Genomic DNA, 18,450 nt, shown 5'->3' on the forward strand with positions numbered 1-18,450 from the left:
AGGGTAAAGAACGTACATACGTCCATATGTGTACATTACATGGATGTTATGTGATTGTATGTCATGTAATTGTATGTTATGTAATTGTGTCATGGCATGTCATGGCAGGTGTCATATAGGCTACAGTTATTAGCTTTCATGACTCATATTCAGTAACATGGCAGTGTTATGACTCATATTCAGTAACATGGCAGTGTTATGACTCATATTCAGTAACATGGCAGTGTTATGTTACCATTACAAGTAATTGTCATGAAACTCTGGAATTTTGGATGTCATAAAAGACATTTGTCTAAGGTTTATAAACTGTCATAGCTTAAACCATTCTGGTAGCTGTCATGGCGATTACAGATGATGATCACATGACACTGAAGCATTGCCAGTCATTAAACTAAAGATAGTAATGATCAAAACCTACAAACGGAAGAGGCAATTAGAAGTATTTGTTCAAATCGATCGTGCAAACTAGATGGCTAGTTATGTCCCCTTCACATGACTGTGTATAATCAAAATAAATGTGAGGATGTTATAAGATATAGCCATCCATAAAGCATACCTTAGAAACAATACCAATTTACATATTGGTGCTTTGAACATGGGATTATATCATTTTTTGGGATTAAGTTATCTTCACCTGGATACATGTTTGTTTTGTCGGCCTGTTTTGCAGTCGTGTGAAATGAGTCTGATCACTGAAGTAAACTTTGTGGCGTGAGGAAAATCACTGAGTGCATACTTACATGACTGTACATGCGTCAATAAAGCTTAAGTGCTCACTGTAAGTCAAATGTAAGTCTGATTACTTTAAACCACTAACTGTATTTGCATATACTGCATAGCATAGCAAGGCTATAGTGAAATGTGGAAAATGTTGGCTGCGTATGGCCGCAGTTTTGATTTGAATAGTCTGGTGTGGTATGCAAACCCTGTTTTGCAGTCGTGTGAAATGAGTCTCATCTCTGAAGTAAACTTTGTGGCGTGAGGAGAATCACTGAGTGCATTTACTGGGCTAGCGTTCTACAATAGAACATAGAACACTCAGTAGAACATGGCTAGCGTTCTACAATAGAACATAGAACACTCCGTAGAATGTGGCGTGAGGAGAATCACTGAGTGCATTTACTGGGCAAGCAATTTGATTTGAATACCCAGGTGGAAACCACAACAAACACTTCATCATTGGCCCTGACTGAGAGGGGTTTTGCTTTAAACAATAATAATAAATGTCAGGGAAATACATTTTCCATTAAAAAAATGAAGTGTATCAGTTAAGTTTGAATTTAACAAAAAGTATATTCTAAGTAAACTAATATACAGCATTATTAAAAATATATTCTAAAAAAAAAGAGTTAAGAGAGATGGCACACAAGGGAAAATGTGGAGATGGTTGACAGAATAGTGTGCTTTGTGACAACTAGTCTATCTACTATGCATTTTGCCTGCACTAACTGATATAAGATGACATGTTTGTATGCTTTATAACTCAAACCCAGTATGGTGGATGTGTTTCACGTGCATCAAAAGTTCTAACATGCGATACGTGATGTGTACATGATCATTTCTGTCAATGACATCACGAGGCAATAAAAGCGTTTATTCTTTATGTTGTAAGGAAATAGAAAAAGGCAGAAATAAAAGTCTGACAAATCTAAGCACCAATACTTTATTGAAAAAAAAACATTTAGAGCTTGGAAGCTGACGATGGGGAACCCTCTGCACCCCTACTTCCGATGTCTATACGGAAGAGGGAAGACAAAACACATAAAAGTGGATATGATCGATCTAATTTATATAGATCATGGGGTGTATTTAAAATATCCATCAGTTTGTAGTTCCACGGAGAGACAGTTTACAGATACACCCCACTCCTTGTGTACACGTTCTCCCTATGTGTATGTTATTTATGTACATAATAATGTCTTTGAGTGTATAAGCTACTGGATGACCTAAATTTCCCTCGGGATTAATAAAGTATCCATCTATCTATCTATCTATCTAAAGCTCATTGTCTTTCTGGACACTAAAACAGATCGTTATGGACATAGAAAACAGTAAACACTGGATTTACATTAAAGGTGCGGTCCTCGACTAGCTCAACAGCTAGTCAAATTACACTCCCCACTTTCATGCTTCTGAAGCGCTGTTGGGGCAGCTGCATACGACCACTTGTTTGATTTGAATATCCAGGTGTGTTATGCAAGTCAAAAACAAACAAGCAAAACCATCACAAATCAATTACTTTCGTATGCCAGTGAAGAGACTTACTTGTATCGTCGGCTGAAAACACAACCACCAAGAGAAAAGCCGAGCATCAGTCTGACAAACCTTATTCTCCATTCTATTTGAAAAAGAACAACTCTGGCCACATATATTAACCTTTAAATTCAGAATGACTGTTGAGGCACTCGCGCTGATTGGCTGGAATAGTGTATGACTGTTGGGGCACTCGCGCTGATTGGCTGGAATAATGTATGACTGTTGGGGCAGGAGCGCTAATTGGCTGGAATAGTGTATGACTGTTGGGGCACGAGCCCTGATTGGCTGGAAAAGTGTATGACTGTTGGGACACGAACGCTGATTGGCTGGAAAAGTGTATGGCTCGACCTGGTCAGGTCAGGTCTCCTATCTGTTGTCCTATAGACTATTGTCCTGTCTACCACAGCTAAAGTGGCATGTTTTGGTGGTCACATCAGACTCCTTTCAGGCAAGGCAATGCAAATTCAGAGAATATAATTTCTCTCTCTATACATATATTCTATATATAAATATATATAGAGAGAGAAAAAGAGAGAGAGAGAATATATATATATACCATATAGAATATATATATATATATATACAGTATATATATATATATATATATACCATACCTTACCATACCATTAGGGCCCTGCCTGGGTAAATTCAGAGAATTGAATTATGAATCTGAAGTGACCATCAAAGTGTCGTCATAAAATAGGAGCGCATCATTTTGAAATGTTCTCCATTTTAAGTGGCTTTAAAGTGATGTCAGTAGAAAGTCTGGAGGATTCTAAGTAATATTTATATACTATTGAATCGTACTGTAAAACTACCATCAAACAGAACAATAGCACACCCATGGACTTCTTTGTCAAGATGCTGCTTTAAAACACTTTAAAACGCTTTCTCAGAGGATCCCAAGTTAAGTAATTGTTCTGGATGTTCTCCAGTTAGTGGTTTTAGATAGATAGATAGATAGATGGATACTTTATTAATCCTGAGGGAAATTTAGGTCATCCAGTAGCTTATACACTTCACTTAACTCACAACATACATACATAAATCACATACACACAGTGTCTACACACGGTTTCTGTGTCTACACACGGTCCGTGTGTGTGTGTGTGTGTGTGTGTGTGTGTGTGTGTGAGTGTGTGTGTGTGCGAATGTGTGTATGTATATGTTTGTGTGTGTGTGTATGTCCGGTGTAAATGTGTGTATATATATATATGTGTGTGTGTGTGTGTGTGTGTGTGTGTGTGTGTGTGTCTGTACACACAGGAGCGGGTAGAGCTGAAAAGGTTGTTGTTTTTAATTTCCTGCCAGTGAGGTCATCAACATTAATTAGTCCATTTCCAACAGTGAGCAGTGAGTCCCTCGGTGACCATAACAACAAACTGTGTCTTCCTTCCTTTCTCCCCTTCTTCTCTCTTTCTTCCTTCTTCACTCTCTTTCCCCCTTCTTCACTCTATTTCTCCCTTCTTCTCTCTCTTTCCCCCTTCTTCTTCTTCTCTCTCTTTCCCCCCTTCTTCAACAACAAACAGATAATGTTCTTCAAATATTCCAGTGATTCAAAAATGAATCAAAAAATCCCATTACCGTCTCCATCCCTCTTCCTGTCCCCCTCGATGTCTTTGTCTTTTTCCCTAAATTTCCCCTCGGGATTAATAAAGTATCCATCTATCTATCTATCTATCTATCTATCTCACCCTTTCAGCTCAGACGTCCAGATTGCGCCTCTTCTTTCTTTTTCTGCTCCTTTTTCCCAAACACTGGAATTCCTGCCTTGTCCTGCTACGGCTGTCAGAGCAAACATTCCCGCACTGGAAAGACTGGAAAGACACAGACGGCAGCGGGCAAACAGGCAGCCACAGTAGGCATGAGAGGAGTGTGTGTGTGTGTGTGTGTGTGTGTGAGAGAGTGTGTGTTTGTGTGTGTGTGAGAGTGTGTGTGTGTGAGAGAGAGAGAGAGAGACACACACACAGACACACAGACACACAGACACACAGACACACACACACACACACACACACACACGTGCTTTCCTAGACTGTGTGTGTGTGTGTGGGTGATAGAGAGTGTGTCTGTGTGTGTGTGTGTGTGTGTGTGTGTGTGTGTCTGTGTGTCTGTGTGTCTGTGTGTCTGTGTGTCTGTGTGTCTGTGTGTGTGTCTCTATCTTGGCACATTGATATGAGGGGCCGTGTAGGCCATAATTCAAACTTGCCTCTCATACACACCATTGAAGACATTTTGCCTTTCACAAACACTACTGAAATACACTCACATTCACTACTAAACACCCCTCACGTACACTAGTGAAAATGGAACCTCACACAATGACAACTGAAAACCTCTCATACTCATGAGTGAGAACCTCTCTTATACCACAGTGAACACCTCTCACACATACAACTGAAAATGTAACCTCTCACACATACAACTGAAAATGTAACCTCTCACACATACAACTGAAAATGTAACCTCTCACACGCACAACTGAAAATGTAACCTCTCACACGCACAACTGAAAATGTAACCTCTCACATTCATTACTGAAAATGTAACCTCTCACACGCACAACTGAAAATGTGACCTCTCACACACACAACTGAAAACGTAACCTCTCACATTCATTACTGAAAATGTAACCGTTCATACACACAACTGAAAATGTAACCTCTCACACACAACTAATTATAGGACAATTTACCAAGCAAGAAAAGACAATTGTATGTATGCTTCATACTTTGTGTGCACAAAAGTTTACTGTACAAAATACAGTAGATGCAAACTGTGATAACAATTTAACTGATCATTTTGTCTTATAATCCCCTAAAATAAGCTATATTGCCAACCTTGGCATTTTTCTCACTAATCTTAATGTGCATTTGAATGAAATGTCAATGATTTTGTGTGGATACATTATATATTGTTTTACAATTTTATTTCAGCTATTCAACTGTGTTCTATTAGGCAATCAACTGTTATTATATTACAAAAATTATATATATATATATATATATATATATATATATATATATGTATACATATAATAGGCCTACAAATATTATAAGACATTCTTTTATAATATAATAAAACACATTATACTACAGTACCAGTCAAAAGTTGACACAACAAGTGTTTTCTTTACTTTTATTATTTTCTACATTGTAGATTTATACTGAAGACATTTAAACTACAAAAGAACATCTATGGAATTATGTGCTAAACAAAAAAAGTTGTATCTACCATGTACAAAATAATAAAATCAAAGAAAAATCTTCTCAAAAAATGAGAAGGTGTGTCCAAACTTTTGACTGGTACTGTATATAAAAACTTCTGTTTAGTTTGAAAAAAAATACTGCACTCACTACAATTCTGTACATATTTAATTTTCACTGGTCTGTGTGAGAGGTGCAGAGTAGTGATGTGAGTGTATTTCACTTGTGTGTGTGTGAGGATTCTTGCTGAAACGGAAGTCATTTCGATGTAACGGAAGTCATTTCAGTGTAACGGATGTTCATTAAGGCGCGACTAGCTGTCAAATTAAAAGCTATTCATTTCAATGTTGGAGGACTTGGTAGAAGGGGGGTCCGTGTGCGGCCAACGGATTTTCGTTTTGAAATGAGAAAACCAAATTACCATTTAGAAATAGGAAAACAAAAAGCGGGAAACGACCCATTTTCTGTTTTTTGTTTTGATAATAGAAAACGGAAAACGAAAAAACGACCCGTTATCTGATTTTCTTTGATGTGCTTAAACATGGAAATCGGGAATTAAAATACTGTGTGGAAATCTTTCTCAATTTTGCGTAGATTTTTGTGTTGTGATCCGGAAGTTGCTCCCACGAGCTTGACAGTCACATTCAGAATGTCAGCAGAGGGCGCGCTGCTATTTGTATTCGGTTAGTCGTTTATGTGCTACACGAATGTTGCAGAGGTCTTAACTAAAGCTCTCGCTCTCATTATTGTTAGGTTGATGCTAACGCTTAGACTGAAAATCTATTGGAACACATAGTAGCTAGCTAGCCTCGCTGCTAATAAACCCGATTATTGTAATCCCGCCTTCCTTGGTTACTGTTGCTATGTAGACAAACAATCGGTTTGAAAGGCGACAACCCATTAAAATGCATTGGAACATGATTGATGTTATTATGCTAATACAATTAATATCCTGAGCTAATTAATCATGTTAACCAACAAAGTCAGTCTCGCGTATACGGACCTGCGTCTAGACAGTATTGCCCACACTTTCTGGAGTCAAGGGTCGAAAGAAATATTTTCTAAAAGTAGGCAGCAAAGTCCCTGGTATGCTATGGAGGGGTACATCCACAGCAACACTTTTACCTCGCAATCGATCAACGCAAAATGCTACAGGTTAATGAGGAAGAGGGAGAAGCTAAATCGAGGAGACAATAACATCAGCTAGATAACTGTGTCAGGCAAATGTCACTTTTCCATTTAAATCGATTATGGTTATTACAAGTTTCCTTAGCTAGCTAGTTAGCTTTTGCTAGCATAGCACCTGGATAACCATAACAACAGGAAACACAAAATTAGCGGCAACGTTTAATTTCTCAAACAGCTCACCAATAAAACACAGTCTTCATGGTTCAAAGTGATTACAACCACTTATGTGATGTTAAATGACTTCACATAGCCATTAAACTATCCTAAGAGAAATAATGGGAAACCAACGGAGCAAGAGCTTACTCTGATAACTATCAATGAAATGTGAGCGAATACTGCTATTGCTAACATGTAGTCTCCGCTGTTCGTCGAAAAGCCAAATCTATTTTTGAGGTTCCAAAAATGTTCAAAGCAATGTGAGTTATCTTCTGTTCCATCGTTTGAAGCAAACCGTTGAGCTCCAGCATTGGTCTCCCATTATTAATCACTTGACGTTTCAATTGAAAGTCCTGTTTCCATGCTCTCACACGCCCCCCTCATTGAGGCAGAGGTACTGTTTGCCTCCTCTCTCTGGGCTTTTTCACTGCCGTTTTATGTAAGGTCAGCCATTCCAAATAGGTTCTACACATATGTGAAATACATTCCCTATTCAATGGATAGAGGCATTGCAAAAAAGTCACTGACAAGGCCCCTGCTCAGCACACCACCTCCGCACATTCCTCTCAGAAAAACCCTGTGTCGTTCCAAACTGGGTACATAATGCAGCGGCGATATCACCACAAGACTATAATTAGTTGTGTGTGAGAGGTTACATTTTCAGTTGTGCATGTGAACGGTTACATTTTCAGTAATGAATGTGAGAGGTTACGTTTTCAGTTGTGTGTGTGAGAGGTCACATTTTCAGTTGTGCGTGTGAGAGGTTACATTTTCAGTAATGAATGTGAGAGGTTACATTTTCAGTTGTGCGTGTGAGAGGTTACATTTTCAGTAATGAATGTGAGAGGTTACATTTTCAGTTGTGCGTGTGAGAGGTTACATTTTCAGTTGTGCGTGTGAGAGGTTACATTTTCAGTTGTGCGTGTGAGAGGTTACATTTTCAGTTGTGCGTGTGAGAGGTTACATTTTCAGTTGTATGTGTGAGAGGTTACATTTTCAGTTGTATGTGTGAGAGGTGTTCACTGTGGTATAAGAGAGGTTCTCACTCATGAGTATGAGAGGTTTTCAGTTGTCATTGTGTGAGGTTCCATTTTCACTAGTGTACGTGAGGGGTGTTTAGTAGTGAATGTGAGTGTATTTCAGTAGTGTTTGTGAAAGGCAAAAGGTCTTCAATGGTGTGTATGAGAGGCAAGTTTGAATTATGGCCTACACGGCCCCTCATACATTGAGCCTTAGCAAACAGCCAGTTGTGAACAGACCATACACACTGATGTGCACGAGTTGACATACAAACACACACACACACACACACACACACACACACACACACACACACACACACACACACACACACACACACACACACACACACACACACACACATGCTTTCCTAGACTTAGATGTTTTAAACCACGCATTCTTACAATCTCTTTCTTGTTTTCTCTCTCTCTCTCTCTCTTACACACACACTTCTCATCTCATGAGAACCTAGGTAGGAAGTGAGCCTCGGCATATTCTTCTCACCTTTTGAGGATCAAAATGTCCTTTTACAAATTAAACAGCCTAGCCTTTCACGTCATACATACGTCCCCTTAAAGACAAACTGGCCCTCCAAACGTCCCCTTAAAGACAAACTGGCCCTCCAAACGGTGCCCTTGAAGTGGGCAGACGGGCACCATCGGTCACCTGCCCCATGTGTCCACACACATCTCGGTGTTAAAGTCGTACCTCACACACTCTTGCTTGCACTCTTCACATCTGGTGTGTGTGAACAGATCTTGTTTCTGTTGTCATCTCTGTGAGCATCCAACGAGTTCTGTGAATGTGAATGTGAGTGTGTGTGTGTGTGTGTGTGTGTGTGTGTGTGTGTGTGTGTGTGTGTGTGTGAGTGTGAGTGTGTGTGTGTGTGAGTGTGTGTGTGTGTGTGTGTGTGTGTGTGTGTGTGTGTGTGTGTGTGTGTGTGTGTGAATCTGTGTGTGTGTGTGTGAATCTGTGTGTGTGCGAATCTGAGTGTGTGTTCTCTTGTTTCTCTCCCCTGCTCAGAACTCGGTAAAGGTTCCTCAGGGTACTCGGAACCATTACAGGCTCCACTTGTGAAGACTGTGGAACAATGGAAAGTTCCTCTGGGGAGAAGGCGGAGTAGGGAGAATTGGAGAACATCTGATTGTGCTTCACCGCCATTTTCCCACTTTAAGATCCCTTTTGAGCTCTTTAAAAACTGTCTGTGTGTGTGTGTGTGTGTGTGTGTGTGTGTGTGTGTGTGTGTGTGCGGCTCTTTGAAAACTGTCTATGACATCACAAAGCTCAGCATGTAAGAAAAGGCTTTAGGTGCAACCATTAGAGTTTGAGAGAACCCGTGAAAAACATTTATTTCAACGAGAGTCCGCTTTTTCCGCCCTCTCTGACATCATCACCCCTCGGTTGGGATGGCAAGAATGAATTCGAAAAATGACGTTGGCTGACCGGGCCGAAGTCGGACTCGGCCCTGGACACGGACTCGGCCCTGTTCAGGCGCAGGTCCAGCAGCCACGGCGGAGTGTGTGGAGAGGCGCTGAGGCTGTTTGCACTGCGTGACTGATCGAGTGAGGTGTCTGTATGTGTGTGTGTGTGTGTGTGTGTGTGTGTGTGTGTGTGTGTCTGTATGCGCAGCGATGACGTCCACAGACAGAGAATATCTCAGAGATCAAAGGAGATGGCTGCTGCACTCGCCAGGCATGGACCGCCCCTAAAGTGGAGCACTGAGCATCGGCAGACTTGTTACGATGTCCATATAGTTATGATGCCCATCCAGTTATGATGCCAATCTAGTTATGATGACCGTCTAATTATGATGACCGTCTAGTTATGATGCCAATCTAGTTACGATGCCAATCTAGTTATGATGACTGTCTAGTTATGATGCCAATCTAGTTATGAGCGTATCTAGTTATGATGCCAATCTAGTTATGATGACTGTCTAGTTATGATGCCAATCTAGTTATGATGACTGTCTAGTTATGATGACCGTCTAGTTATGATGACTGTCTAGTTATGATGCCAATCTAGTTATGATGACTGTCTAGTTATGATGCCAATCTAGTTATGATGCCAATCTAGTTATGAGCGTATCTAGTTATGATGCCAATCTAGTTATGATGCACATCTAATTATGATTAATGATAATGCCCATTAAAATCCATCTGTCATAACACACGGTCACAGAGCCTCATCTCCCTTGAAATCCCCCTTACAAAAACTAATATAGGTAAAATAGCTTTTAAGTTATTTGCTTCCCATAAATGGAACACTGTTCAAGTGGAGTTGAAATTAACCAAGTATTTGCCTGTCAACCAATTTAAGAGCCTTTTAGATGCTGAGGATGTGCCTCAATGCTGTTGTTTTAAATGATTCTCTGATTTTTACTTTATGTTATTTAATTTTTTTTATACTTAATTTCTGAGATGTTTAATGTGTTTTGTTTATTTATTTTGTCTGTTTTGTTTTGTTATGGTTTGTTTATTTATTGTTCTTCTGTACTATGTAGCCTCAATCAGGGAATTGCTGCAAAAGAGCCCTGTGCTCAGTCAATTCTCCCTGAATAAACAATGATGCCAATCTAGTTATGATGACCGTCTAGTTATGATGCCAATCCAGTTATGATGCCAATCTAGTTATGATGCCAATCTAGTTATGATGCCCATCTAGTTATGATGCCAATCTAGTTATGATGCCAATCTAGTTATGATGCACATCTAATTATTATGATGGAATTCGACACCTCTAAGTGCTTGTGTTCTAAATTCTTACCTTAGGTCCAATTTGAGCATAGGCCTTATGAGTAGAATAAGTCAGGGGGGCTTTGTGGAAGTGACTCTTCTGTTCATAATATGGCAGCAAGTGGTTATGTGACACTAGCAGAGAGTCAAAGAATGGAGGAATTACACGTCCAGAGGGCGCTAGTGAGAGCCTGTGAGTGTTGAAGGTGCAATTTAATGTCACTCCCTTTGTGTTCAGGTTGGATGTCCTGTACCAAACCTCAGTGTCATACACACACTCCTCTCGTTTTACACGTCACACACACTCCTCTCATTTTACACGTCACACACACTCCTCTCGTTTTACACGCCACACACACACACTCCTCTCGTTTTACACGTCACACACACACACACTCCTCTCGTTTTACACGACACACACACACACACTCCTCTCGTTTTACACGTCACAGTCACACACTCCTCTCGTTTTACACGTCACACACACTCCTTTCGTTTTACACGTCACACACACACACTCCTCTCGTTTTACACGCCACACACACTCCTTTCGTTTTACACGACACACACACACGCTCCTCTCGTTTTACACGTCACACACACACACTCCTCTCGTTTTACACGTCACAGTCACACACTCCTCTCGTTTTACACGTCACACACACTCCTTTCGTTTTACACGTCACACACACACACTCCTCTCGTTTTACACGCCACACACACTCCTTTCGTTTTACACGACACACACACACACTCCTCTCGTTTTACACGTCACACACACACACTCCTCTCGTTTTACACGTCACACACACACACACTCTTCTCGTTTTACACATCACACACACACACTCCTCTCGTTTTACACGTCACACACACACTCCTCTCATTCTCCTCCAGCAAATATTTGCCCCTCCAGTCCTCGGGGATGAGACAGTGGAAAAGAAGAAAAACTCTTTTTACTCCTTTCGTCCTCTTCCTCCCTTTTGTAAACTGGAAACTGGATGACTGAGGCTGTTGCCCATGTAGACGAGTGTGTCTCCTGAAGCATGGCATTGTGGGAAATCAGAGCTGGCTCTGAGTCAGTTTAAATCAGGGGAAACATGCGAGCGAGCGAGCAGTGTTCAGGAACCAGCTCTACAGGAACCAGTTCTACAGGAACCAGCTCTACAGGAACCAGTTCTACAGGAACCAGCTCTACAGGAACCAGCTTTAGCACAGGCAGTGTTCAGGAACCAGCTCTAACACAGGCAGTGTTCAGGAACCAGCTCTAGCACAGGCAGTGTTCAGGAACCAGCTCTACAGGAACCAGCTCTACAGGAACCAGCTCCACAGGAACCAGCTCCACAGGAACCAGCTCTAGCACAGGCAGTGTTCAGGAACCAGCTTTAGCACAGGCAGTGTTCAGGAACCAGCTCTAACACAGGCAGTGTTCAGGAACCAGCTCTAGCACAGGCAGTGTTCAGGAACCAGCTCCACAGGAACCATCTCTAGCACAGGCAGTGTTCAGGAACCATCTCTAGCACAGGCAGTGTACAGGAACCAGCTCTAGCACAGGCAGACAACAGTCACACAGCATGTCTACCACACCTCAGATTTGTTTAATCAATAAAGTTTGCCAACATGAGCCCAATAGGAAATAAAAGATCAAAGCATGCTGGAATGAATGGCAGTCTGTCCACCTTCCTCTCTCTCGCTCTCTCTCTCTCTCTCTCTCTCTCTCTCTCTCTCGCTTTCATCCTCCCTCTCTTTCCATCGCATTTTCTCTCTCATGCACTCATTCTCCTTCCTTCTCTCTCTCCCTTGCACTATCTTTTTTTTCTCTCTCTCTCTCTCTCACCCTCCTTTCCCTCCCTCCCTCCCTCCCTCCCTCTCTCTCTTTCCCCCTCTTCTCTCTCTGTCCGAGCCGCCCTCTCACCCCCTCTAGGAATTTCACAGCAGCTGCTCAGGTCCTGGCCGAGAGCAATGTTCTCACCTCCACTGTCTGCCCAAGCCAACAAACAACACACCCAACCTGAAAAAGCCCACCTATAGCTATTAATACCCATTTACACACACGTCTACACCCATATCACGGCCTAGAATAGACTTCACCCCTCACAACCAGACACAACTACCATCCATCACCCAGTCCAAACTGGTGCTTTCTCTTCAAATCGAGATTTTTATCGTGCGCTTTCTCTTGGACAAAGACCATGGTCTCTGTAAGCCACGTCTACTGCCTTACGGTGCTGTGTGCATACATTATACCAAAAGCTTATGATTCCCACATGACAACAGTTCAGTTCAGTTCAATTTTATTTATATAGCGCCAAAACAATAACATTGTCTCATGGCTCTTTACAGAGCCCAGAGCCTGAACTCCCTAAAAGAGCAAGCACAATGGGGACAAGGGGCAAGGAAAACTCCCCGTTAATCAGGATCCCACAGAGAAGACAGTCTAGACTAGCAGTGGAAGAAAGAGACAGAGGCAGTGTGTAGAGTTCAGCTGCCAATACGTGTATAGGTACTTAATGGATATGGTGATGAGGAACGATGTTTCCACAGCCATCAGCTTCTGCGAGCAAAGGTCACGCTATAGGAGCGAGAATATTTTAGTTAGTAAACATCAATTTGATAAACAAATAAAGAGATACATTTTAGGTTAACAATTAACTGAAGGTTATCCACTATTTAGTTAGGATAGCGAGGGTGGCAGGATACATAACAGTGCCCAACTGGCTGGCAACAGCCGCAACACGCATCGCATACTGTACCCTGAGTCTTTAAAGGCTGAAACATCTTGCAGGCAGTAATGGCTAGAATCATAGTCTTAGTTATCTATTTCCAGTCTTCCTAACATTTAACTTGTGGATTGTGAGGCGTGCGTGTTTGTTTGTAAGAAAGCCTTACTTCTATAGTAGTGTTTATGTCTTAGTAAAAACGTAATCCACAAGGGAAAGTGTTTGCAATATGTTTTTGCGTTTTCTGTGGAAGACAGAAAAAGCATCTTCAGGGAAAACTGATTTTCTCACGATGAGGCGTTTCATTTTTCAGCAACACCGCCATCGGACTGGGTCTCTATTTGCACTGCAACGTTTGTCCCGAGGGCGAGAGAACGTTCTGGAACAGCGAGGCAAGCAAGTGACACCTCCTGTCTGGTCTCTCCCAGGCTGATCTCTTTAGTTAGCGGCTGTAAGGTGTGTGTGTGTGTGTGTGTGTGTGTGTGTGTGTGTGTGTGTGTCTGTGTGTGTGTGTCTGTGTGTGTGTGTGTGTGTGTGTCTCTGTGTGTGTGTGTGTGTGTGTGTGTGTGTGTGTATGTGCTAATGTTTGCCCAAGGCTGAAGCATGCTGACCTCAACTGAAGAGCAGTAAGCCTACACCCACTCCAGCCAGATTCACAGGCCATATGTACATGCTTAGGAGAAGTGGGACAATCTGGGACTGTTTATCTTGATGTAATGGGAACATTTTTTAAAGAACACAAAAGGTTTATACGGCATCATGCAAGAACAGCAGCTGGCAAGACTTTGGACCAGTGGAATCCAATGGACAACTGTGACATCTAATTACCCAGAGAAACATCACAATTATTTTTCTTTTTTTTTTATGATACCAAGGGATAAACCTTGGATTTTTTTTTCACATGCTGACCAGTTGTCAGTTTATCTAGTTGTGGATGTTATGCTTGTATTTTCTTGTAAAAAATGTTCTTGTTGTCTGTTGTGGCTCTAACCTTACTGGCGGGGATGGATAAAACTGCCCATTGCAGGCCTATCTTCAAGGCTCTGGAAAGATGTAATAACGGATTTCACTACCCATGTGGTCATTTGCATTTATGAAGGACGCTTTGAACCTCTTTTGACAATAAAGGATAATTTATGATTAAATGCGCCTATTAGACAAGTACAAACAATGTGACAAAACAAACCATCATCTCTCTTTGGATGCTTGCTGTGTGTGATTACACACCCGTTACGTTTTGCATCTTGAACCGGACACTAGACAGCTGAAACTGATCCATAAGAGCGTTGGCCTACCTCTCGTATTATCTATGAAACATTACATGATTATCCAACTACTTCTGGTTTGTGTGAAAGACTACGTGCCTTATCCTATACTAATCGGATAGTAAGTGGATTTGACAGTTAAAGTTGAGGGAAAGGTTCGCTCATTGCATTTATCCAGCAACCAACGGCAGATTGGAGAAAACCTCTGAAGAGTGGGCAAGGCATGTGGTTATACTCCCTCTAGCGGTTGTTCTCCGTACAAGCAGACCTGCACAGACGCGCTGGTTGTATCATAACATGAATGAATGAATGAACAGTTGTTTGAAAGTCAGAAAGTACACTCCTGTAATATATGCTTATACAGTAGGATGAATGTGTCATATGTGTTCAATATCTAAGTGACTGATTGAACTGACAATTTCCGTGTACGCCCATTGAATGACGACTACTGTTGTTGTCCGGTAATCCCGTATGATGGTTGTAGGCTGGGGAAAAGACATCAATATTGATGATGGAATAGCATTTGCTGACTCGCCAGCCATATGGTGTGATGTGTGTTGAAATCACCGTGAGGTCACAGGGAGGCGGGGAGAGAGTGACGGAGGGCTCTGAGAGGAGAAAGGGACGCTAGAGCGCTTTCAGGATAAATCTAACCTTGCGACCAAGCTGTTAAATAGTAGTCTCTTGACGAGCCAGTTGCTGTAAGAGCAGAGAACAGCATCCCTTTAACTGGATGCAGAACATCCCACCTCCCCCTGTATGACGCCACGGAAGAGCGGGCGTGCGAGAGAGAGCGCCGCTGTGTGTATGGCGTAACCAGGGAGGCGTCCCGTGGCTCTGGAAGCTCAGCGGTAAGGCTGTGGGTGCCGGTGCCGCCGTAACCCCCGTATGGAACGGAGTTGTAAGCAGTCCGCGATGGCGATGGGCTTGTCGTCCAAGAAGGGATGCTCACGGAGTGTCGCGGTGGAACGCAAAAATCTCATCACCGTTTGCAGGTATGAAAGCTAGCCTACTGTAACGAGCGATTTAGAGGTCAGTTGTTACCCCTCAAACCTTCGTGGGCTGTCGATCAGGCACATTTGATTTTCAGAATTAACACCCGATCGTCAGAGCTGGAAAAAAAATGCTGTATAGGACAGTGATTAAGGGTCTATGTCGAAATAGGGTAATTATGGATAAGTCACCCCAAGAGGCACTGAAAACAAAGCCCGTGTGAGCCATCGTTTCTGGACATCAGCTGACGTCATATTGATGCCAGGACGATGCAGGGTAAAAGGTTGTACAGGCCATAACCCTACAGCTGCCTTTATAACTATAACGTTCCGGTCCATGTTGCACCTTTAACATGGGTAGACCTAGCTTTAAACGATGCTATTATGAATCGATGGATGTGCCAAAGCAATCAGAGGAGCCTAAGGCTTCAAGCATATTGAAGTATACAGTTGAATTATTACTGAAGAATATTTGTAGCACTGCGACGGGACGCAGCCATTGAGAACTGATGTCACTGCATGTCTAGCTATGATTTATCTTTCTTGCCGGATGGTGTCGTTGCCATGACGACAACCTTCTCGTGGGCAAGGACATGGGTAGCCTGGTACTTTAGGGAGCCTTCGGGAGGCCTTCGCGTGAGCTTGCGTGAGAGTTGTAGAAGTGGAAGGAGAACAATAGCCAGCGAAGAACAGAAAGGTCTTTTGAAGGCGTGAACGATCGACTCATTCTGAAGTCAGTAGAAAAAAAACAATATTCAAGCAAGTTTATGCTTATTCTCTTGCTCTCTCTCAAACATATCCTAACAGCATATTTCCTAAAAAAAAAAACAATTACAAAAAAAAGAACAATGCTGTTTTGGTCTGTCTCAGACTTCTTGGGCGTGGACAGCTGAAAATGCAAATACTAAGTTATTTCACTTTATTTGTTTGTGACCAATAAAAACCAAGACCCACCTCTAAAGACGTGATGCTCTGCGACCTCGATCAACACAACTGACTCACACAGCACTCACTCTTGTAGTTTACAGTAGGTGAATATCTAAGTCTTGCCATTGTTTGACAGACACACAGGGCCCATTGTGCAGCAGCTATGGGTACTCTTTGGTTCGGTTGAAGGAGATACTGTTGTCTGCAGAACAATGGATGCTGAAGTCACTGGCCACACTGTTGCCATGGGTATGGGCTGTGATGTAACACTCATGGTGTGATGCCCATCATGATTCCAGCTCAATTTGTCCGTAGATATAGTGCTGGGTCACACTTCCTGCTACCGCTCTCTTTGAGGAGATGTCTCTCTCTCTCTCTCTCTCTGTCTGTCGGTCTCACACACGCACTGAACGCACGCACACACACACTGGACGCACGCACACACACTCACACACACTTACACACACACACACGCAGGCATGCACACACACACACACACACACACACACACACTTCCAAAAGCCATCCCATCACCTATCATGCATTGAATCATTCACTCTCTCATGTCTCTCACACACACACAGTCTCCCACATATTCACTTCCCCAGCTACTCACACACAAACACACACACACACACACACACACCACACACACACACACACACACACACACACACACACACACACACACACACTCAGTCTCTCTCTTATTCACTTCCTCACCCACCCACCCACTCACACACACACACACAGACACACAGACACACACACACACACACACACACACACACACACACACACACACACACACACACACACACACACACACACACACACACACACACACACACACACACACTCAGTCTCTCTCTTATTCACTTCCTCACCCACCCACTCACACACACACACACACACACACACACACACACACACACACACACACACACACACACACACAATATCACTTACCCTCTCACTCACACAGTCCATTATCTGATTACAAACATAACGTAATGCAGTTCTAACTCATCCATCACGCCAGCTATTCACTAACATGTCCCAGAACTCCCAGATGCTGTTTGCATCACCATGATGTCACATCCTGCTCAGGCTCCTCTCTGCTGCTGATTGGTGGCTTGGTGCTGAGTGATGACTACTCTCACAGTAAACACTTCCTGACAGAGAGAGAGAGAGAGAGAGAGAGAGAGAGAGAGAGCCCTGTCTCTTTCCCAAAATCCTCCACCTTTTACCAAACAGCACCACCACCACTACTACTGTGCGTTTCTAGAATCATACCATTCCATACGGCACTTACAGATGGAATCATAACATTCCATAAGATAGAATCATACCATTCCATACGACACTTACAGATGGAATCATACCATTCCATACGACACTTACAGATGGAATCATACCATTCCATACGACACTTACAGATGGAATCATACCATTCCATACGGCACTTACAGATGGAATCATACCATTCCATACGACACTTACAGATGGAATCATACCATTCCATACGACACTTACAGATGGAATCATACCATTCCATACGACACTTACAGAGGGATTAATTAGTAAAGTGTGTTTGGATAATGAATATTTCATATAACAGAATACCCGTTATAACATCAGCATCACCACAGGATGTACAGAGTGAGGAAGAGAGACAGAGAGAGGAAGAGAGAGAGAGAGAGAGAGAGAGACAGAGAGAGAGAGAGAGAGTCATGTTCATGTGTGAGTCCATCAGACAGTTTGTGACAGGTGATGCACAGTGCCTGAAAATGCTGCTGTTCATGACCTTACGTATGTCACTTGATCAAACCCAACCCAATGGTACTGTACAGAGAAGACATCCAGTATTGAGATTTGATTGAATAGTTGAGTGATTGATGTACCGATGGATTGTACAGGTTTTCTGTGAAGACGCTACTGGAGAAATACACAGCGGAACCCATAGATGACTCGTCCGAGGAGTT

At 42.4% G+C, this 18,450-nt stretch overlaps 2 protein-coding genes across 9 annotated transcripts in view; both read left to right on the plus strand.

Annotated features, from left to right (window-relative positions):
• LOC105893717 (SEC14-like protein 1) overlaps window positions 1-18,450 on the plus strand; it is a 436,978-nt gene that overhangs the window by 128,006 nt on the left and 290,522 nt on the right. The window lies entirely within an intron of this gene.
• rundc3ab (RUN domain containing 3Ab) overlaps window positions 15,001-18,450 on the plus strand; it is a 12,755-nt gene continuing 9,305 nt past the window's right edge. For both annotated transcript variants that reach the window (XR_004163025.2, XM_031561495.2), the window contains exons 1-2: window positions 15,001-15,541; window positions 18,385-18,450. The exon at window positions 18,385-18,450 is cut by the window's right edge and continues 50 nt beyond it. Coding sequence is in view for 1 of the 2 variants with exons in the window: in XM_031561495.2 (XP_031417355.1) it covers window positions 15,435-15,541; window positions 18,385-18,450 (173 nt within the window). In the remaining variant the exon portion in view is untranslated. The remainder of the gene's footprint in view (window positions 15,542-18,384) is intronic.

Source organism: Clupea harengus, chromosome 23 (assembly GCF_900700415.2).
Source record: "Clupea harengus chromosome 23, Ch_v2.0.2, whole genome shotgun sequence".
NCBI lineage: Eukaryota > Metazoa > Chordata > Actinopteri > Clupeiformes > Clupeidae > Clupea > Clupea harengus.